Source organism: Anastrepha ludens, chromosome 4 (assembly GCF_028408465.1).
Source record: "Anastrepha ludens isolate Willacy chromosome 4, idAnaLude1.1, whole genome shotgun sequence".
Classification (NCBI taxonomy): Eukaryota; Metazoa; Arthropoda; class Insecta; order Diptera; family Tephritidae; genus Anastrepha; species Anastrepha ludens.
The window spans coordinates 34,179,407-34,202,982 of record NC_071500.1 but is presented as its reverse complement, the minus strand read 5'-3'; the positions used below and the strand labels follow the sequence as shown (position 1 = coordinate 34,202,982).

Here is a 23,576-nt window from a genome sequence, read left to right as displayed (position 1 = left end):
TTCTCGAACAGCAAACAGTAAAATGCGAGGTCAACGTTTTTCGACACCCGAAGAACCTGTTGAAGCCTTTAAATAGCTCATGTTAGAAGTATTCACATCTGAAGCGCATAGGTGCTTTGAAAATTGGTTCAAGCGAACCCAGAAAGAAAATATTTTGAAAAATACTGAAACCATTCACTTTATTATTTTACTGTGTTTTCATTATTGAGCGCAAAATACAAAAGACCCATACCAATTTTAGCAAAATATATAGCGGCCGCCGTAGCTGAATGGGTTGGTGCGTGGCTACCATTCGGAATTCACAGAAAGAACGTAGGTTCGAATCTCGGTGAAACACCAAAATTAAGAAAACCATTTTTCTTATAGCGGTCGCCGCTCGGCAGGCAATGGCAAGCCTCCGAGTGTATTTCTGCCAAGAAAAAGCTCCTCATAAACATATCTGCCGTTCGGAGTCGGCTTGAAACTGTAGGCCCCTCCATTTTTGTGGAACAAACACCCAAAAAGGGAGTACGCGCCAGTTATATATATACATACATTCATACACAGGTCTGAACTGATACAAATTTTGAAATCAAACAATGAGAAATGATAGCATTTTTCTTAATATTTTTACTACTCTAGTCCACATTAAATTTTACTAAATTGTTCGCGGCTCCTAAGAGTTCGGTCTGGCCTGAATTTAGCGCCTCATTACTTGCTTCTATGGGATCTGATGGAAAATACTACATAGATATAAAAATCTCGCCTATGACTAACTCATAATGGAGACGTGCTCTAATTAACTTATCGAAGTTAGTTTCATGTATACTTTCTCTAAAACATTGTCTTGTAAAATCCACCAGTTGTAGTAGAAAAAACGAAAAGGGCAACTATATTTTGTCAAATTTAGTATTGAATTTACCAGGCAGTTATGCAACGGCTCAGAACGCATTGATTTTTCTACAGCGCCACAATATTCATTTGCGTGTGTCAACAGTTTAGTTTGTGCGTTTGTTCGATGTCCAGTGCTCGTACTCACTTTTCATCTGCGCCTTGGAAACGGTGGATGGCCGTGCTCCACTTCTTCGTTTACTTTTCTCCGTTTTCTGTGCTTTTCCACCTTCAGTGAAAATCCTCTATGTGTGTGGGCTGTATTTCTTTTTTGTGTGTGTATGTATATTTCATTTAATTTCTGCATTCATCTTTGCTGATGGCAGAACTCTGACGCTTTAAGCTCCCTGGTGGCGCTTGTGGTGCACTTCACCAGTTCGGTCAGTTGTCCAAGCCATCCAATCGACTACTCAATGATTTCCCATTTGACTGCATTGTGACACCATTTCGCTCTGTGCTCTTTATTTTACTCTTCTACTTTATCGTCCCCAATACCCTTAGCTACGATTATGTGCATGCCATTTTTGTACTTTAAAGATACATACATACATACATACATATATTTTATTTTCTTATTTTACCATTTGCGGGATTATTCGGGTAGCCGATGACACTCTGTCACATATTAATACTTTTACTGTCCTCGTTTTTTTTGCAGCGGCAAATATTGGTTATTTATAGATTTTTTTTGGTTTTTTGTTTTTATAAAATCTTTGAGGAACAAATTAAGGCATTCCTTAGAGACTCTCAGTACAGTTTGAGATGAAAAAATAAGGGAATTGCTATAGTTGTTAATATCCGAACAACAAAATTAAGAAATGTTCTAACGGAGAAGCAAACAGCGGGCATTGAAGTAGTTCTTCTTACTAATTCTCTTGCTTATATTTATTTGGGATATTTTATTTTTACAACTTGCGAAACAATGAACTATCAAGCAGCCTTCTGATCTTTAAAGAAAATATTATTAAATTTTCATGTAGAAGCACTCGTTAAGAATGACTAGATATATATTACCCTACACCTACCCATTGCGGATATAAGAGCTGTAAGCTCTGTGTCGAAAATTTAACTTTGATCAGCTGAGAAAAAAGGTGCCCAAAGAACAGAGGAGAGCGGTAATATAGTATTGCCGGTTTGGTCTTTATAGTTTCTGCGGTTATTTAATGCACTTTGATGCATCTAACTATCTTTTTTTCAAAATTATTTAGACATTGACTTCAGGCTCGGTAGGCTATTCATAGTTAGTTGTAGTATGCAGGAAATTTTCGCTTAAAATTTGCTACTTCATTAGCCATTTGAGAAATGCGGACATGTGAAGCGTGATGCTAAAAAGCGAGATGGAAAATGTTCAGCCTTGTCACTGAATCTAACGCAGAAAAGTTACGATTACGAAATCGAAAATAGTGTTGAAAGACTCAAATTCCACAAACCAATGATTCGAAATCAGAAAATTATAGAAAAAATTAAAAACAAAACAAACAACAAAAAACAAAAGAATGATTCTTGGAACAGAATTTTATAATGCATCCCCCTTAACCTTCCGTTGAACATATTTTTTTTAATTTTTAGTTGCTCTGTTTGAGGATTCTTTCTAAATGGTTGTATCCACAAATTGGTTGAACATTACATTTTACGAAGTTCCCTGGAAGCTCAAGTCGCTAACTCTTATAGAAATATGTTAAGGGCACAGATACTTTATTTTCCATTTGTTTTTAATTCATATAGAAATTATGACAATAATAAACAAACAAAAATTTGGCTTTTTGTATTCAGGACACTGACGCCGATGCTACAATGCCCGCCGATTGAGAAGCCCCGCTGCGACTTTCGTGCAAGAATCGAGTGTAAATCCGCCATTTTAAATGACTAAAATAAAATATTATTACTGTAATGTTAATAAGGCTCAAAATCACCAAGGTTGCGAATTTCAAAATCGGTTTTATGACAAAAAAAATTGCAAGCTATAATGATGACTATTAGTTTATACTGTTGCTTAATTTGAATATTTTTAAAACTTTACAGGGCAGCGCACAGAATTCTTTATTTTTCTAGTAATATTGCTTAGTAGTAAATATCTTGTAGAAAACCATCATTTCGGGAACGTTCTCCTAAGTTTCATAAAATCCGCAAAAACCAAACAAAGCGCAGAATTTGAGCTTTGTTTAAAAACATGGGTATATAATGTATCTATATTGAATAAGCAATAATGAAATCAATACCTTCAAAAATTTCTACAAGCAAAATACGTCAAAAAATTAAGGAAGTTGCTATTATTCCGCATAAAATTTAAGAAATTTCAAAATATTTCAAACTCTTATAATCAAATTAACGTAATATTTACAGAACAAAAGTTCTGTAATCTAATAAATACATATATAATATTTAATACCTCCATTTATGCGTATTTTATTGAAATATTGTAATGTTCCCCAAACTGATCAACCGTTCCCGGAATGACTAAAATGTTCTCGAAATGATGATATTGATATAATTAGGTAGAAATAAGGACATATTTAAATTATAAACAACCGTTTAAAGAATTAAGTTATTTATTTATTTATTTTTTTACAAAACTTGTTATTTTTCAAAAACATCATATTATTATCAAAATAATAATATTATCAAAATAATAATATTCTTGACTTTTTTCTTTTTTTAGCGTCGGTGTTGAAATTTTATTTGCTCAAAATCAAAATATGATATATCCTTAGATTCCAGCTTAAATTTTCTAATATTGTTACGCACAGATATCAAAAAGGGTACTAAGATTTCTTCATCATCGTCATCGACACATGTCTGGCAGGTAGCAACATATCTGAAGCAAATATTTGGCTTCTCAGTAGGAACTTTAACAAGCAATAATGTCCCAGGGGATACGAGATTTGGATTCTATGCAATAAGACGTATTTGCTTCAACATCAATCTGTTTAACTTTAATCTGCTGACGACGAGATATTGTCTCTAAATCTTCATTGTCCGAGGAAGATGACCAGTATTCAGATTCATAGATGCTTACTCTATTTTTAAATCTCAAATCGTTATCTGTGATTATGGGCTCTTCGTCAACAGGAGATTCAATTACAGGCATTAAAACTTCCTCAGGATCAACTGCACTCATATTACAAAGGCTAGAAAGCCTCGATAGTTTTAGCTCTTTATGAAAATGTTCGTATCGATATAATTGTATTAAAACGTCTAGTCCTTTTCGCCAGTACACTTTTGTGATGTCCATTATACCTGGAATAGCATCCAGAGTCTTCGGAACGCGGTTTTTCTCCTAAGTCACGTTGTCTTCTGGGATTACTTTTACTTCGATAGCAGCATTTTTGAACAAATCGGCGAATTCTGAGGCTGTTCTAACATCATCACCAATCAAGACATGTCTGTCAGCTGTTCTTTTTAGGTATCCTCCTACACCATCCATTGCGCCTTTGCCATGACCAGCCTCGCCTTGTTTTCTATAATATTCTCTGTCCTTAGCCCGTTTAATTTCTTTCTGCTCTTCAGTCATCTTATCCAAAAACTTTCTTCTTCTAGCATTCGCTTTTTATCTTTGACGCAAATAAGCTGCAATATCCTTTTTAAGCTTTTTTTGAGATTTTTTTTTTATTTTTTCTTTATCAGGAGTTTCCATTATGCTGTAATTATAAAGAGACAAAATTTCAAAATAAATTTATTAAAAAATTGTAAATGATTCGCCCTTAGAAATAATAATCATCATTCCGAGAACGCAACAGTCATTTCGGGAACGTGTCATCATGTCCGGGAACGTTTCCGAAATGACCGTTCACGAAAGATTTTACATTAGGACGCGTTCCCGAAATGATTATCCATGCATGTATATTGATTTTATTTAAAATTTGCTTTATTAATTAGTTATATTGTTTCATGTACACACAAAACAGGTTAGTTGAAGTAATTTATTAATTTTTTTTTTCTGAAATAAGTCAAGATTTAAGATATTAAATTGCTAGCAAAGCCAATTCTGCACCTTGGTGATTTTGAGCCATAAACTGTAAGCAAATTTTGAAAAAAAACATATTGACTTCTTCATTTTAAATAATTTTAATGAAAATCAGGGAAAATATGGCCGTTTACAGGTATCCGTCCCCTTAAATTCACGCCCAAAGTCGAAAGGTCTGCCCAGACCCGGGTGCCCAACGGAGGTATAATATTTTGCTAAGTGCCAGTCAGTGGTATCTCGAAACTGAACTCTTTTGAATGGTGATTCTATGGCATGACTGGCCTGCAGTTAAAAACATAGAGTTTCTCGAAAATAATGTCACCGCATTTTTTGTCGCCAAGTATTGTCATTTGCTCTGTAAAAATGTTACATAGTTCTTATGAGAATAGAATAAAAATAATTCAACACTTCCACAAATTATAGATTTTTTATGATTAAATATATTTGTGTATGTATTAAGCGTAATAAAATATCATAGAAATATTTGCTTTAAATTTTCGTAACAATTAAAATTTCCGTACAACTATTTTGCCGCACTTGGGCACACAGATAAACAAAAAATCAGCTGAAAAGGGCTCATTTCCCACTCTTGCTAGGGCGTAGAAAATTTGTTCCACTAGACAGCTCTAGTGCAGGGCGGAGTAAATGTGACTTTATTACGAGAAAAGAAAACTGTAAAAGACTTAGCACTCATACATGTCTTCGAAGCCTTGGTGAAACGATTTTTACAGATGCGGCCAATATCCAGACCGGTAGCCGGCTCTCAATGAATTTGAAAGAATCAGCTGGTGGTCTGACGTAACGCATTTCGTTGCCGTCTGAACAACGACTGAATAAGTTCGAAGCGTTTTTACCGAAGAGTTTTGTTTAAACAAATAACAATAATTATATCAATAAGTTTATCAATTATATATTCGCTGTTGTTGTTTACAACCATTTTCCAAATCTCGATCAATTTGTTGATGCCGTTTCGCCAAAAATCATCTGGTCTGGTGTCAAAGAAGTTGCTGAGCCCGTTTTTAAATACATTTTTGTTATCGAAGGTCGCCCTCCAAATGGCTCGACAGGGAGCGGAAAAGATGATAATCGGTTTGTGCAAGGTCCGGATAACACAACGGATGCTGAAGGACCTCCTATTTGAGCTCTTGGAGTGCAACATTGGGCCTGGCGTTGTCGTGAAAGAGTATGGTTTGATCGTGTTGATTAAATCTTTTTGGTCGAATAGCCTCATTGATGCGGTGTATCTGGGCAATGTAGAGCTAATTGTTGACCGTGGCATTGTTTTCGAACATTTCCCAATGCACCATTCCCTCCAAGTCATACCAAACACATATCATGATCTTCTTTGGTTGAAGATTTGGCTTGATTCTTGGCTTTGGCCACGCACTCGTCTCTTTGCTTCATATTGACTTCTCATCTCTTCATATGCATCACTTCTCATCTCCTCTGACGATTCGGTACAAAAAGCGCTATTTATGACCAAGTCTTGCTCGATGGCGGACGAGATGCTGAGAAGCAATTTGACGGTGACTTTCTATATTCCTTTGTTGACCTAATGAGTCACCCAGGATCCCAATTTTTCGGTAGATCCCATTGAGTGAAAGTGATTGAGAATCGTTTTATGGTCGCAGTTCATTTTTCCGCCAATTCACGACTGGTTTGGCGACTGTTTTTCTTCAAAAGTTTCCATTGCGGGACGTGTCCTCGACGTCAAAGTCGCCATTTTTGAACTTATCAAACCATTTCCGTGCTGTAGACTCGCTTAAGACACCTTCGCCGTATATATAATCCCGGGCAGCTTTTTGACTTCGATGAAAAGCAAAGAAGCAGTAAAGCAGGTGTCAAAAATAATGTTTTTTTGCCTCTTTTGTATTCCATTTCTAAGCCTCAAAACTAATAAAAAGTTAAACAATTCAAAAATGCAATTAACATAATTTTGTAGAGCATATCATATCACCTGTTTTAAATGCATTTAGAAGATAATTCAAACAATGTGGCTGGATTCTTGAATTTATATTTTATATTTTCCATCATAACTCTTAACATCTGAAAACCTCAAGCGCTACGCGATGAGAAAAAAATGCAAATAACAATAAAAAATTTCAATTTAAAATGCACACACACACAATCAAAACGAGGCGAATCAAATATAAAATGCAATAGTGGCATACAGACGTGATACAATTTTCACACCAAGCTAAATTACAGTTATTGAAAGAAGATTTATGACGCCTAGGGAGAGAGTGCGCATTTTTGTCATTCCAATTTATATGTATGTGTGCCTTTATTTGCATATATGCACTTCTGGAAATATCTCGTAGTGAATGGCAAAAGCTCCACACTAATGTAGGACTAGACCATTTCGGACAATAGTAAAGAAAGCTGTGGTATAGAGGGAAACTAATTTCAAGAAGCGAAAATTTAGAAATTCAAAACAAATGCAGTAAATCAGTAGATGTTTTCTTTTGGATGAGGACCCATTGACTTGCTGGAAGTCGAAATTTCCGCGAGAAAAGTTTTAATATACATAATATGCATTCTTCCCAGATGTCATGTTTTTAGAATCGCTATCAAATAATGAAAATAATAAATTCGGATGTGTAAGTGCCCTTAGCGGTAGCCGTGGCCGAACGGGTTGATTCGGGACCCGAATCTCTGTGCACGAAACCCAGAAGAATAGAAAATGTTTTTTTTTTCTAATAGCGGTCGTCTCTTGGCAGGTAATGGCAAACCTTCGAGTGTATTTCTACCATGAAAAGTGTGTTTCTCCCCACAAAAGAATATTTTCCGTTCGGAATCGGCTTAAAACTGTAGGTCTGGCGCGTAAGAATTTTTGATAATAGATTTTTGGAACTCGTTAATTTCTTTTAGATACTTGGCCACACTTCTTCACAGGTTTTACCACGTCTTGGATTGGCATATTTAAACCCCTTTTATTTATTTATTTATTGTATGATGCTGAAGAAACCTTGGATTGTACCTAACTTTGACGAGTACATCAAATATTTTTGGTTCTGGTAGGAAAATATTCGAAAATGTTGAAAAAATCATGGAAATCGTCGGGTTGGCATATAAATAGTTGCTTTTGCTATAGGCCAGGTATTGAATTAGTCAGAAAACTATTTGAACAATCGGCATAGGGATAAATATAACTAAAGCGTGATTAATTTAGAGATATCGAGTTTTAAATTGATATAAAACATCGAAAATTAAAATTGATTGGGAAATCTTTACTATTATTGTGTTAAACCATTCATGACATTTATTTTATAAAGATAATTACTCTGAAATGTTGGCGGCAACTGGAGAACCTCGGTCGGTTCGGTATCTCGTGAATAACTTTTGTAATGTCTGCTTCCTATGCGTCAATCGAAGCCCGTCTTCAAAGCGTTTAGATTTTACATAACCTCACAAATAAAAGTCCGAAGGTGAGGTATCACACGATCTTGTTGTTCAATCCACTGGTCCGAGATGAGAGATAAATTGCTCAGCGAAATGACGACGCAGGGGGCTGTATGACAAGTAACGCCATCTTGTTGGAACCAAATGTTATGGAGATCACGGGCTTCAATAGTGCGAGCACAATAGCGTTCACCATTCACGGTTACATTGGTGCCAACCTCGTAAATAAGTGCCGATGCTTCCTAAAACCTATAGGTCGATGTTTCCTTGAATAGCTTCGGGTTGCACTTCAGTCCAATTACGGAAGTTTTGCTTATTGACATATCCGTTTAGCCAAGAATATTTAATTACTTTACACAGAGTGCCGATTTTCGTAATAGAACTTTACGATTTGTAAACGTTGATGAGGCGTAAGTCGTTCCATATTGAAATGTCAGTGAATACTGAAAAAAGACAATGAAAAATAGTCACGCGTGATCTGCCATAAAGGATCTATTGGAGAACAAGTGAAAAGAATACAGTAATTACATTTTGCTTCAGCTAAGGCAAATATATTTCCTGGTCCAGCTAGGTGGCGCTACTCTCGAAGTATTTCTAAACATCTTAAGTTTTATTGGTCCAGGTCGTATTCATTTTTAGATACTATGTATTTAACTCAGTTTCGTTTGACTGTTTTGAAACTAAATGGATGGTAAAAGCATTGAGTAATATGAGGAACATTGAAGATAATACCTATGTTCAAGAACAACAGAATGACAAATAACATCAAAAACAAAGGGTACGTTTATCGGCAAGGGAGCCTAGATGTACCTATTAGCATGCATATGCACCGATCACTGTAGGGTACAGCGGATCAGAGAAATTAAGAGGTTGAATACCGAATCGATTACAATTTCATTGTATCATTTCAGTTCTATTTGAATAAGAGGTATACATTGGATTCCGAATCATCGATGCATATTCGAGCTTAGAGCGAACCAGATATTAGATATATAAAATTTTTCTAGTATAGGAGTCCTTAAAATACCTAAATAATAAATAGAGCACCTCAGAAATGCTAAATTAACATAAGCCTTCTTTAATATTTGACTAAACCCAGAGTTAAACGCCACGCCAAAATCAGAAAAGTCTTTAAGTTTAGAAAGAACAACACTTAAAAAAGTATCTTAAAAGGAAGGAAAAACATTCAGAAAGGGTAATTTCGAAAAGGTCACAAGAAAACATTTTTTATATTAAGTGCAAGCTTATTTTGAACACTCCAAGCGGCAAGGTGGTTTAGAAGCATATTATTAATAAAAAACTAAAATAAAATATGGTCAAGAGTAATCCGCTGTGGAATACCCGTGGAGGCTACATATATTTGGTTTAGTGTACTCAATTTATAAAAACGAGTTTCTGATTGGAAAGATAATATCTCAACCATTAGATGAAAGCTGAATGAAAACCTAAGCATTCAAGTATCCGCAATAGGATATATGCGAAACAATGACCTCATTTCAGCCTGCGTTGAACGGCGTCAGGTGGTTCGCGGCCCGCCTTCATTTTGTCCTTCTGCTAGAAGTGCGGCCAATGGATCCCTGGTTTGGCGATGTTGTCATCACTCTGTGTCAGGTTGCCTATCGGATTGATTTGTATTTCAGTGTCAGGCATAGCTCCAGGCCAGAAATAATCTTGTAGTGGAGTCGAAAATTCTCAAAAATTGTATTAAGAGACCCAGACAAGAGCTTTTATTGGGTGTTGAACCGCGCTCTTCATTCTATTTGTGGCGTGCGTTTTAAAAGCAGTCGAAAAAATTTGTCACAAAAAACCAAAAAAAAAAATTAATTAAATTAATTAGAAAAATAAATAAAAGAATCTCAGAAACTTGCACAGCAGGATGAGTCGGTGCGACTTTTTCCGAGTTTTGGGAAAGAAATCAATCATAAAAAATTACATCCGTGCGCAAATTCTAAGCTATTTCTTAGCAATCCGGAGACAATCGCATTCCCTACTGCACACAGTTTACTCTCATAAATGCAGGCGCAGACACAACAGAAAGGCCATAAGAATGCTTTGCGTAAAATATTAACTTCACGTCGCTACCGCAATACCAAATTCGACGTTTGCTAAAAGCAAATACTTGCATTAAACACTCACTTATGTATATGCATGTGCGAGTATGAGTGAGTAAATGTGTGAGTATTAGAACACGCAGACCATAAACATAGGGGCATACATTCGCTCTCATATGCATATTTACACAAATGCATGACATAACACCAGCGGAAGATGAACTTTATTTTGTGCGTGCTGATGCATTTCAATGAAAACTACTTTGCGCACAAAAGTGTGTGGTAGCTCGTACACATAAATATGGAATACTGTTTTTGCTTGCATTTCCAAGACGTTGGAGAAGTGATGCATTTGAAAATATTCCTAGCGTGCGCACTTGCGTGTGTGTGCTCGCTTTCAGACAGCACTAGATTTGCAGTAAATAAACGAATACTGCTAAAAATTTTCTTTTTTTGCACACAACAGACACTATTTACTGTACGAAAAGAAAAATAAAAAATATCGTGAAATAAGAATGGATGGCAACAAAAAACAAAAACTAAGGTTTTTGAAATTTTAGAAATCCTTTTGAATGTAGGTGGTAAAGCGTAAAAAACTGTGGTGAAGAAAGTAAAGTGCAAACAACTCGAAACGGAAATGAAGAGAGTTGTGGTAAGACACACATACTATTCTATATAGGTATATAAATATGTATATATAAACCATCTTCATATGTGTATGTGAATCGCGAGTGGCGGGCACACACAATAAAATTGCTGCTAGCATTTCAAACTTCAGCAGAATAGAATGTCTAGAGTAGGGTAGAACTGCTAATGCAGTCGGAGCCGCAGAAGCGCCACCGCTTTACAACCAACAGAAATGCTTTTTACCCTATTATTTGGCGAGTGTTTTCATGTTGTGCTAAAAGTACTTTTTCAAATTATGCCAACGCGATGTTAGTGACTCCATTCTAGTTCAGACTGAAGTTCATTTTAAGCATTTGCTTTCAGATCATTTCCTCATTACAACTATTATTTGATAAAAGCACACAACTCTAAAAAATTGTCAAAAATCAACGCGTATCGAGACCACTAGATATTTTCACTATGCCATACTAAAATCCATGAGCTATATTGCCGCATACTAGCAATTTTACTAGAAAATTCTAATTGGAAATTATTAAATTATTATGCAAATTTATTGAATTTTTTTTACTTTGCATAAAGTTTGAAACTTGGATTTATATGCATGGCTTTTGTAGCAGAATGAACTATGTTTTCGTACAAAAATTATTCAAACTAAATAAGAAACAAATAAATTATCAAACCATATCATTAAGTCCTAGTGCTAAGGTAAAAGTAAATTTTTATTTATTCGTCAATATTCAAATATTCAAAAACTTATATTTTACAATAATTCATTTAAATAAATAAATAGGTAAATAACAAATTTGTGGCAACAAAAATGTCAAATGTCTGTTACAGCTCAAAAATTAATGAGAAATTCTCTATAGAATAAGGCTGACATGGGTCCCGGGACACGTAAGTTTCGCGGGTAACGAAACCTCTCACTCTTTAGCTAGGATGAGCTCTGAGGTCAACTTCTTTGGCCCAGAGTCCGTTCTGCCACTCCGATATGCAGCCATCGAAGAAAAGGTTAGCAAATGGATAACTACAACTCACAAGCGAGCTTGGCAGGCAGAGAGAGGCTGCAAATGGACAAAATTGATGTTACCTGTCATGTCCGACCGACAGTCGCAGTTCCTCCTGTCACTAAGCAGAAAGGACTGCAGCTAGCTGGTTAGACTGATGACGGGCCACTTTCTGTGGGCGAAGCACATGGAAAAGGTAGGCATTTCAGACAGTGTACTCTGCCCAGCTTGTGAGGAGGAGGATGAGACGGCGCACCACTTTCTGTGCGACTGCCCAGCCTTCACTTGAAGCAGGCTTGAGGTCTTTGGCAGTGCAATATTAAGAAGTGACCACCTTGGCTCCGTGGCTACTCAGATTTCTTCGGAGACCAGGTAGATTTAAGTAAAATTAAAAAGGGAACCCGAGTGCAGTACAATGGACTAAATGTAAAACAACAGGCTGAGTATATAAAACAAGTTAAGATTTTCCAATTGTGGCCATAAATGATATCTACTATTTCTGCTTCATTTAGCTTGAGTACCGGACATCTTCCTAAGAAGTGCTGCATGTCTTCTTCTTCGCTTAAATAGTGTGCTTGCCGAGCACCAATATATTTGTATTCTGGCTTTAGTTCTTTCACCTAGATACCACCATTTTTCTGACTTGGAAAGTCGTCCACCTCTTCTAAAGCCCATGATCTCCAAATTATTTGGATTTACTTCCATATTCCACTCAACGCAGTACTTCTCCATGTTATTAATCATGGATTGCATGACCTTAGAGTTACCTGCCAGGAGAACAATATCATTGGCATAAAGAAGAAAACGTATATTCATGCCCTCGACGAATAGTTCACCTTCCAGCTGATTCTTTCAGATGCCAAATCTTGACCAATGTGTTGTTGCTGTTCCCTCAAAAATCGTCAGGTCTGGTGTCGAAGAAGTTGTTGAGCCAGTATTTAAGGATCGCCCTTCATATGGTTTGACAGGGAGCGGAAAATATGGTAATCGGTCGGTGCAAGGTCCGGAGAATACGGTGGATTCTGAAGGATCTGGTCAATATAGAACTCCTTGTTGAACGTGGATTTCTTTTCGAGCATTTTCCAGTGCACCACGCCCTCCCAGTCCAACAAAACGCATATCATGATCTTTTTGGGTGAAGATCCGGCTTGACTCTTGTGAAAGTACTAGTAGTGCGCCTCAGGTTAAGGCCGGTTGGGCTGTGCGAATTTTATGTCTTCCGAGCTCCGTAATACTATAAGAAGATTTGTGGACAGTCCGGTATTAGAAGCTTAATTTCAGACGGGTGTGAAACTTGGATCTGTCATTAAGTGCTACACCAATTGCATACTCAGTTTTGAAACTTATGGAAAATCTGCGGAAAATTTTTCTGTACAAATTTCTTAACTGCCCACGAAGGGTAATTGTAGAACTCACATGCTCGGTATACATTTCTGCGACCAATCCCAGGAGACTCCGAAGCATCTTTTCCTTGAATGTGATGCTATTGCGCAGAGAAGAAAGGCACATATGCAGCTCTATCTTGAGATTAATAATGGAACTGGATCTGGATGAGGTAATGTGAGGGAACAATAAACCACGAGGTCGAACTGCAAACTTCGAAGTAATCTAATCTAATCTAAGACTCGAGGATGTTAAGTGTATGACTTTTAGCGGGATAGAAGAATTCTTACAATTAACGGAAAAAGTATGCACACTTATTCTATATTCTTCTTCTTCTTCTATGTTATATGACTGCTCAAGAAGTTTTGGTAAAAAATTTAGTACCACCACCGTTAGTTTTTTAATTTACTTCTTCTTCTTGATTGGCGCGATAACCGCTTAATCAATTTTGGCCGAACTTAACAAAGCACGCCAGTCGTTTTTTTCTTGTGCTGACCGACGGCAATTGGGGCACCTAGTGAAGCCAAGTCCTTCTCCATCTTATCTTTCCAACGCAGCTGGTACCGCATCGAATACTTTCAGAGCCGGAGACCCAGCGACATGACCCAGACAACGCAGCAGCTGGATCTTTATTCGCTGCGCTAAATCTATGTCGCCGTAAAGCTCGTACAGTTCAGCATTCCATCGCCTGCCATATTCGCCGTCGCCAAAGTTCAAAGGTCCAAAAATCTTCCGCAGAATCTTTTTCTCAAGCAATCCAAGGTTTTGTTCGTCAAGAGAGGACTTTACTACTTAATTGTCTACTTAGCCCAAAGTAGCACTTGCTGGCAAGAGAAATTCTCAGTTGGATTTCAAGGCTGACAATGGAATCGGAGTTAAGGCTGGTTCCTAAATAAACGAAGTATTTTACAACCCCGAAATCATAACTGTCAGCAGTAAAGTGGGTGCTGATACGCGAGTACGCCGACCATTTGTTTGATGACAGAAGCTACTCCGCTTTGTCCTCGTTCACCCCCAGACTCATTAGCTTCGCTTCGTTATTTAGTTTCAAAAAGGAAGAACTAACAACGCGGTTGTTAAAGCTGATGATATTAATCTCATATTTGAATTTTAGAAAAAGCATGCGTCTTAATTTTTTTCACAAAATGCTGGGACCTTCAGTTTTACGCCGCCTCCAAAAGGGAAATTTTTTTTATGAACAGCTTTTTCTTGGCAGAAATACACTCGGGGGATCGCCATTGATTGCCGAAGGGCTGCCGCTATTAAAAACTTCCAAATGCTAGTCACGTCTCAATCCTTTCAGCTACTGCGTCCGTCGAACATTAACACTTTGAAATTATAAAAATATATCCCAGAATTGTAAAACACTTAATTCAAAATGCTAAGTATTTTACAAATATCGATTGTTACTCAATAATTCAATGTTTGGTTATCACTTTATTCTTGATTGTTTCGTTCAGACTTTTCGAGTTCGAAAGTAATTTATTGTTATTAAATATTACTAAACCTTTCTGGAAACTAGTATAATAACTTATAGAAAAGCTTTATTAGAGATTTAAAAGCTTATATAAATTAGTAAACTGTAGAAAATAGACTGGAGTCTTCAGGGTCAGCGAAGCTGTCTCATGGCGCCGTCGCATCGGAAGTGAAATAGAAGCTGTGAGCAAAACCCCGCAGTCGAGGCAGCAAGTAAAAGCAAAAGCAGGGAACAGAACGGAGTAAACAAATTTTGCTTTATAGATCTGTTATGTGGCACGATTGTGCAACAGACTCATTGTGACGGACCCATTAATCGTTCCCTCCGCAACGGAGCTCGAGGAAATATGGTGAAATTGCAATAATAAGAAAATTTCCAAATTCCACATTTTATTCTCGCAAAAATATCTCACCCCGACGTATATAATTTTGCCAAACGACAATTCCTGCATACTCTTACGGACGTGCATACCTGTATATACATACATTCATTAGTAAAACTCTATAAGTAAATATACTCCTGCGGACGTGTTGAAAATACCTGTATATATGACTGCACAGTTTGAACACTGCACAATGGCTTAAAATTTCAATTTTCTTCTTTTGTTTTCTCTTCTCTTTCCATGTACGTATTTGCTCCGCTACAAAAGATATGACAAATGGTGGCATGCAAGGATCTATGGAGGGCTACAATTTGTTGGAGGAGCATATGCTATCCATGAGTACAACGCAATTCCCACCTACCACCCTTAGCTACGTACATCCAAAGTGGATGGAACCATACTTTGATCCATCAACGCCGCGCAATGTCACCGCACTAATGGGCAAATCGGCGTATTTGAGTTGCCGTGTGCGCAATTTGGGCAACAAAACGGTGAGTACTTACGCGTAAAAGTGTGGTACACTTACTCACACCCACTCATACACACACAACAAAGCGTGCACATGCAGATTCCACAATACCAATACCCACACGAAATTACTTTGATATACACGCACACATACGCGCATATGCACATAAATCCAGGAATGTAAATGCCAATGGCACTGCAGATACTCTCGTCATACTGAAGAGTGCAGCGCTGCCCAATGAACCAATTGTGTTAAGTAACGGAAATAAATGTTAAAATCGTTTGATATGTTTTTCTAAAGCCATGCAATGTTCCAAAAAACTGTTTTCAAACTTTCCGTTTTTTAAGAATTTTTTACAGGGCTACCAGGAAAATCATCCTCGAGGTTATATGGCATGATTTCCAAAACTTTACCTTTTTCGAGATAAATGATTTTAAAGATTAAAAGTAAATATTAGTTTTGCTAAAAATTTCCGAAGCAGCTTTCATAAAAAAGTTGTTTTTAAATTATTATTAATTAAATCATAATTTAGAAAATTTGTCAATCAGGCATTTTGAATTATGAGGGTCTGGTTAAAATTAAATGGACCTTTTTTATTAATTGGCATAACCTGTAGCTAAAAACAGAAAACAAGTCGTACCATTGAACTAACATTAAAAAAGTGGACGTACAAGCAAAAACATTTTTTTTAAATTATCGTTTAATTAAGTTTTGTCATTATAGATACAACCAAATTCATTAGACATTATCTTAATAATACCCTTAAGTATCTAGGATGACTCACCCGGTAGCCCTGTATACACGACGTCGCACCGAAATAATTTTATTTTACAAAAATCGTATGGAAGTCACCATTTTATTAAACTATGCTTTTATTTGTTAATAAATTAAGACCCTGGATCACTATATCCGAGCATACTAGTGCGCAATAGAATTATTCGCAGTGGTTCCTAATAGAGCTCTCGATTTGCTTACAAATAAAATTGACAATCTTTGTTTAGTTACTCAAATTGTTCAAAAGCTGGAATTTCGAATAAGCATTTCAGCAGCTGAGCAATGAATGAATCGAGCTACTCAATACCTACACTGCTAATACCCGGGTATCTATAACTCTAGTTCGTAACAGAATAACAACACCTATGCATACATAGCAAAGCATTCAGAACGACCGGGCGTATCGATTTAAGTGTATCTGCCTATTCGACCATCCATGTAAACGTTAGCATCAGAGCAAACAGACAAATTTTGTCCTAGGCTCTAGGTGGAATAGTATAAAAAATGGGCAAAAAATTTTACTAATAAGAAAATAATGGCATATTGTTAAGAGCTAATAGTTGAGCAACTAAATCTTGAGGTTTTTTTTAACAGAAAAAAATTTAAAATTCTGCGATGAAGGTAAAAAAGTTGCCTACCAAAATCATTGACGAGTTCTTAAGCATTACGTCAAATTCTAACACCGAAGGCGCGCAAATATTATGGGACCATCTTAAAGGATTACTTAATACACTTCCGTGGAATAATCTAGGCAAAAAAGTATATGAAGTTAAAAGCAAGTGGATGACAGCTGAAATAATAATACAAACAACATGCAAGAACGACGTACGTACAAAAATACTGATTACATAAATTGAGAGACTACAAAAACTGCATGACGAGTTTAACCCTCACAAAAAAATTAAAGAAATTACCAGAATTTACCACAAAACTATTTTTATTGAATAACAATAATCAGGTCAAACTAAATCCTTGTGAAAAGAAAAAAGTCTGGCAAGAATATATTCATTGCTTTCTCTCCGACGTCAATAGATCCGAGTATCAGGCAATACCTATGGAAAATTAAACGGGACCAGCTATAAAAAAATACCAAATTAAAAATGTCATCAAAACAGCCAGGGGTAATAAAGCAACAGGTCCGGATGAGCTTCTTTCTAAAATTTTTAAATTAATAAGTAATGAAAGCAATGAAATCCTTGAAATAATTTTCAGCTACATTTACAAAACGGGAAAGCATCCACAAGACTGGCTCCAATCTACTTTTATTGCATTGCCGCAGAAGAAATATTCAAAGAAATGCTGCTCTTACAGGCTTAAAAGCTTGATAAGTCATTCATCAAAATTATTTTTTTTTTTAAACTTGTGAAAATTATACACCAAATAATTTACAAAAAGTGTGAATCGGCAATAGAATAAACAATTAAGATGTAAAGAAGGCATGGGAAGACGTACTCTGTTCAGCACAATAAGTTCATTGAGTTTCTACAAAACATAAATATAGATGCAAAAGAAATTAAGTACTTATAAAAATTAAATGTATAAGTAATCTTTATTGGCCGCAGACAGCAGAAGAAACTACGGACACAATACCTACAAGTATATTAAGAGGGGTTAGACTGGGATGTTTTCTCTCGCCATTACTATTTAACATCTACTCTGAAAGAATCTGCCAAGAAGCACTACAAGGATTAGAAACAGTACAAGAGGAAGAAGCTAAATGGGATACATTTGATATTAAAAACATCTGGTCAACGTATCAGATTCAACTCTCTTAGCAGACAGTCCAAGTTCTCTTTGCATTAAAACCTTTGATTCAAAAATAAAAGTCAATAAAGCTAAATATATGATCGTCAGCAGAAGAAACATCTATACTGATACAAGCCCAGGAGCCCATGGAAAGAGTGTAAAAGTTCAAATATTCAGGATGTTGGATGAACGAAAATTGGGATCCTCCAAAAGAAATGCTCGCAAAAATACGAGTTGAAGCTTAAAGGACAGCATCCATTAAGTGCAAAAAAGTTGTCAATAATCATAACTTCAGTGTGATACTTAAAATTTAATTTCTTACATGTTATGTGTTGGCGCACTGACATAAATAAAATAGAAGCATTTTTCAAAAAACCCTGGCCAAATAGAGTAACAAATCCTGAAGTACAACGTAAAGTTCAATATTCTTGTCAATTACTACCCTCAAAAGGAGAAAAACTGTGTATTTGGGTCACAAATTTTCACAGAAGGTCGAAAAGATGTGAATGAGGACGCCCCAGCACATAAACAACCGATGAAAATGTTGAAAAAGTGAAGAAAATTGTTATGGGGATTCGTCGAATAACAATTAGAGAAGTTGCTGAAGATGTCGGCATATTGATTGGCTCATGCCATGCAATCTTTTCGGAAATTTTGGTTATGAAGTGTGTTGCAACAAAGCTCATTCCAAAATTGCTGAATTTTGACCAAAAACAACATCGCATGAGCATCGCTCAGATTTGTATAAAAGGCTCATAGCTGGTGACGAATCATGGGTATATGGTTATGATCGTCCCAATGGAAGAGTTCAGGAGAGCCAAGACCAAAAAAAACACACCCAGTTCGATCAAATGTTAAGATTTTGCTCACTGCTTTCTTCGACTACCATGGCGTAGCGTGTCAGGAGTTTTTACCACAAGGTCGTACGGTAAATAAGGAGTATTAGCTTGAAGTAATACGCGGTTTGCGTGAAGCAATACGAAAAAACGCTCGGAATTGTGGAAAAAATGCATGGCTTTTGTACCATGATAATCCACCTGCTCACTCATCTTTGCTTTTGGGAGATTATTTGGCCAGAGACAATACCGTTATCATGCCTCAGCCATTTATTCACCAGATTTCTGTTCCCAAGATTGAAGGGCAGAGTTTTGCGACGATTGAAGAGATAAAAACCGAATCACTGAGAGGGCTCAAGGGCATACCAAAAAGTGCATATCAGAACTACTTTGAGGATGGGAAAAAGCGCTGGCAGAAGTGTACATAATATATCTGGGGGAGACTACTTTGAAGGAGATAAAAAAGAAATTGATGAATAAATAAATATTTTTTGAGAAAAATTAAAATTCACCTTATTTTTTGAACACACCTCGTACAATTCAATATTTAAATGTAACTTACGTAAGTAAATCAATTTCACGTATATAAAATTGTATGATTGAAATTGAGTTGACAAATAAAGAAGAAGATAAAAATCTCTGCAAATGGTTCTTGAGTTTCGGTATCGCTTTCGTCTAGTAATGCTTCCAGTTTGGCGTCCTATTTTTGGCCTTGTGGTACGCTCCTCATTAACAACGTCAAACTCATCGCTTTTGAAACGTTTAAACCAATCTTCGCATTGATTTGCCATGACGCTTGTCCACGGGATGTCTCCTGAAGGCCAAATACTTCACCTGTATTTTTTTGTTTTTCAAAGGATAATAGGGAAGCAGAGCTGCCAGAAAATAGTATTTATTTTGTGCACGATTTCGGAATTCCGAAATGTGTTAATATTATTCTTGGTATGTTAACCGATGCCCCATATATCAAATAAATTCCAGACCTTTATAATCAATTATATGAGTCGCTAGCCCCAGCTTCCGTATTGGGGAGAGTAATAGTTGCTACAAATTACAATAGGCCAGATATTCGAACAATTAAACGTTAGACAATGGTATTCAAAATTGTCAAAAAAGCTATCTCTCTATAAGTAACATTGAAAAGGGACGAGAATGTATTGGGTATCTACAACTAAGTAATTGCGGATTTTTTTTTAGAAAATCAAAGATAATTTTTTCGTGAAACTAAATAACTTTATTCTGTAAAGTATTGCCCATTTTGATGAATGACCTTCTTTCAGGCGGTTTCCCACGTTCATAAAACTTCCGGTTTTTATTAGCAAAAAACTGAATCAGGTACGACTTGACATCATCATCATTATTGAAATTTTTACCATTCAAAGAGTTTTGTAAAGATGGAAACCAAAAGTAATCAGATGGTGCAAGATCAGGACTATATGGTGGACATGGCAAAACATCCCAACCAAGCACCAATAATTTTGCCGAGTGGCCAAAGATTTGTGTGGCCTTGCATTGTCATATTGGAATACAATGCTTTTTCGATTTGTCATTTCGGGCCGCTTTTCTTCAACTGCATTGTTTAATTTCGTTAGTTGTTCAGTGTAGGCATCAGTATTGATCGTTCGGTTGGGTGGTAAGAGTTTAAAGTAGACAATTCCTTTATAATCCCACCAAACTGATAACAAAACCTTATTTTGATAATATCAGCTTTTGAAGTGGTTTGAGTTGGTTCACCTGGCGTGCTCCACGAGCTTTTCTGCTTGATATTGTTGTAAACCACCAATTTTTCATCGCTAGTTATCAGTTGTTTTAAAAATGGATAATTTTCATTACGTTTCTTTAGCAAATCGCAGCTGTTATTGCGTTGCTTTCAATGCGTCTCTTTTAGTTCGTGAGGAACCGATGTATCGAGTTTTTGAACATAGCCAAGTTGTTTTAAGTGGTTTTCAGTGCATGTATAGTATGCGATACATGATGACACAAAAACATTTTGGAGAATAGACCTTCTTTCATTTGAATAAAAATAATGCGGTACACTTGAATTTATTTGGTTTTTATTTGTAGTTCCTTTAAGTTGATATTCGATATCGGAGCCTTTGCTTGCTGGGTACTCCCATGCACACAGCTATGGATGCGTTGTACATACAGACATCCATATATGTAATATTTCGGTATAGTGTAATGGCAACACGTCCCAAAAAGCGCGATTTATAAGGTCAACATTTCCCATTTTAAATATCGCATCATTTTAATATTTGCTTCACGAAAATGCACTGTAGTACGAGTAAGGATTTAATTTAAAAAAAATTGCTGAAATTTGTAATGAGTCAACTGAAACAAAATTTACGCAGCAAATGAATTTCAACTAAGATGGGCTGATGAATTTTGGTGCATTTAGAGAGTCAAATAAATTATTTTATAATCTATTTAGCTCAAAGGATAATTAAACTTATTTAAAGGTTTTTTAAAATGATTGTATTTAAATCGCATAAACGCTTTGTAATGCAACAAGGTAAGGGTGGCGCAAAATGAATCGGGTGGCGCAAAATTAACCATTCAACTTTTTACACAAAAAAAAAAATATTTTGAATGACGGAAATCTTTATTTTGACCCTTACGTGCTCCATTGCTTGTCTGTTTGTATGCTGCAGCTGTCTAGCTCACAAGTGTCAAATATGATTGCCGTAAGACGATATTTGCAAATATTATAAATCTTTCCATAATTGATTAATTTTGCGCCACCTGTTAATCTTTTACGAAACGAACCCAATTGGCTAAAAGGGGCCAACATATTTTTATTTTGGCTGGAATTATTGAAGGATTCGATATCGCAAAAAGAAGTAGGCATTCGAGAATCTTCTCTTAAATTTTGGGAAATATAGGGGACCAAAATAAGCAGTTCTCATCCGAGGCTTTGTCGTCGTTTTCATTGGGGAAGGATTTTTACGTGGCGGGTCCCAGACCCAGCGCATAACCTAATATTCTGGGATGCTTCGCCTTCTCACATTAGCTCACTCTCAAACGGATGTTCTGGAGCTACACAAAGGATACTTGAACGAGGACAAAACCAAGTCATCAAACAAAAACTCGGCGCACTCGCGTATTGGCACCCACGTCACTGTCGACAGTTATCACTTCAAGGTTGTAAAAGACGTCGTTCACTAGGGAACCAACATTTACGCCGATAATAATGTAAGCCTTGAAATTCAAGGTAAAATCTCTCTTGCTATCATTCCCATCCCATTGCATGGGGCAGAAGCTTGGACGATGACGACATTCGATGAAGCGACGCTTGGAGCGTTTGAGAGAAAAAAAATTGCGCAAAATTTTTGTACCTTTGCACGTTTATGACGGCGAGTATCGCAGACGATGGAGGAATGAGCTGTAGGAGCCCTAGGACGACATGGACATAGTGCAGCGAATAAAGATCCAGCGGCTACGTTGGCTAGGTCATGTCGTCCGAATGGATACAAACGCTCCGGCTTTGAAAGTATTCGATGCGGTACCAGCTGGTGGTAGCAGAGGAAATGGAAGGCCTCCTCTGCGTTGGAAAGACCAGGTGGAGAAGGACTTGGCTTCCCTTGGTGTTTTCAACTGCCGTCGTTAGTACGACAAAGAAACGACTGCCGCCCTTTGTTAAACTCATCCAAAATCGCGTAAGCGGTTATCGCGCCAATTAAGAAGAAGAAGTGGAAAAAAATTTTACAAGAACTTCATAGTTCTTTCTATATTCGTTTTCTCGCGTGTTCTATATCGATTTTTTATAATAAATTAATATTATATATATAAATGTTAATATGTAGTAAGGAATTCAAAGGAGTTCCAGGAATTTTTATTTTGCGGCATTATCTGGGATCCATTCTATAAGGGCTAATCTTTATGAGTTGAAATGTTCCTGAAACCTTTCACTAAATTTGCTATTCATGCTCTGTATGCATTGCCAACATTAGAAATGCGAAGAAAAATTTCATCAGTAATGTCTATATGGGACATAGCCGCGAATAATATCAAATGCCCCCCCTCAATTGCCCTACTCTTGACCTTGGACTCTGTAATATGATCCATTTACGTAATTAAAAGACAAATTTTAGTTAATTTCACTTACACGCTTAGACATATTCTTTAACTCACCACAGACTTTTATGTCAAAACTTAATCTGAAGATAGACTTTTTGAATTGTGACTAATGCATCTCTCCGCATTGGGCATTGGAATAATACGCCATCAACGTCTTCTTCCTTTTCCGTGCAGATTGCGCTGTTTGGTGAACCTGGTGCAATACTTTGAGCCTGCTTTTTTCGGAATAGCAGTCAATCACAAATCAATTCATCTATAGGGGCCGCCGTAGCCGAATGGGTTGGTGCGTGATTACCATTCGGAATTCACAGAGAGGTCGTTGGTTCGAATCTCGGTGAAAGCAAAATTAATAAAAACATTTTTCTAATAGCGGTCGCCCCTCGGCAGGCAATGGCAAATGGCCGCCGTCAAAATGGACTCGACATTAAAGTAAATTATAGTTTTTGACGTAATTTTCAATGGGATAACTGTTAAAAAAGGTGTACACTAAACTCTAGTCTAACTAAAGTAGACT

The 23,576-nt window shown here is 36.6% G+C and overlaps 1 protein-coding gene across 1 annotated transcript in view; it reads left to right on the top strand.

Annotated features, from left to right (window-relative positions):
• Positions 1–15,429: 15,429 nt before the first annotated feature.
• LOC128861579 (kin of IRRE-like protein 3) overlaps positions 15,430–23,576 on the top strand; it is a 51,345-nt gene continuing 43,198 nt past the window's right edge. Inside the window, exon 1 of the mRNA XM_054099820.1 lies at positions 15,430–15,651. Within this exon, the coding sequence (XP_053955795.1) occupies positions 15,430–15,651 (222 nt within the window). The remainder of the gene's footprint in view (positions 15,652–23,576) is intronic.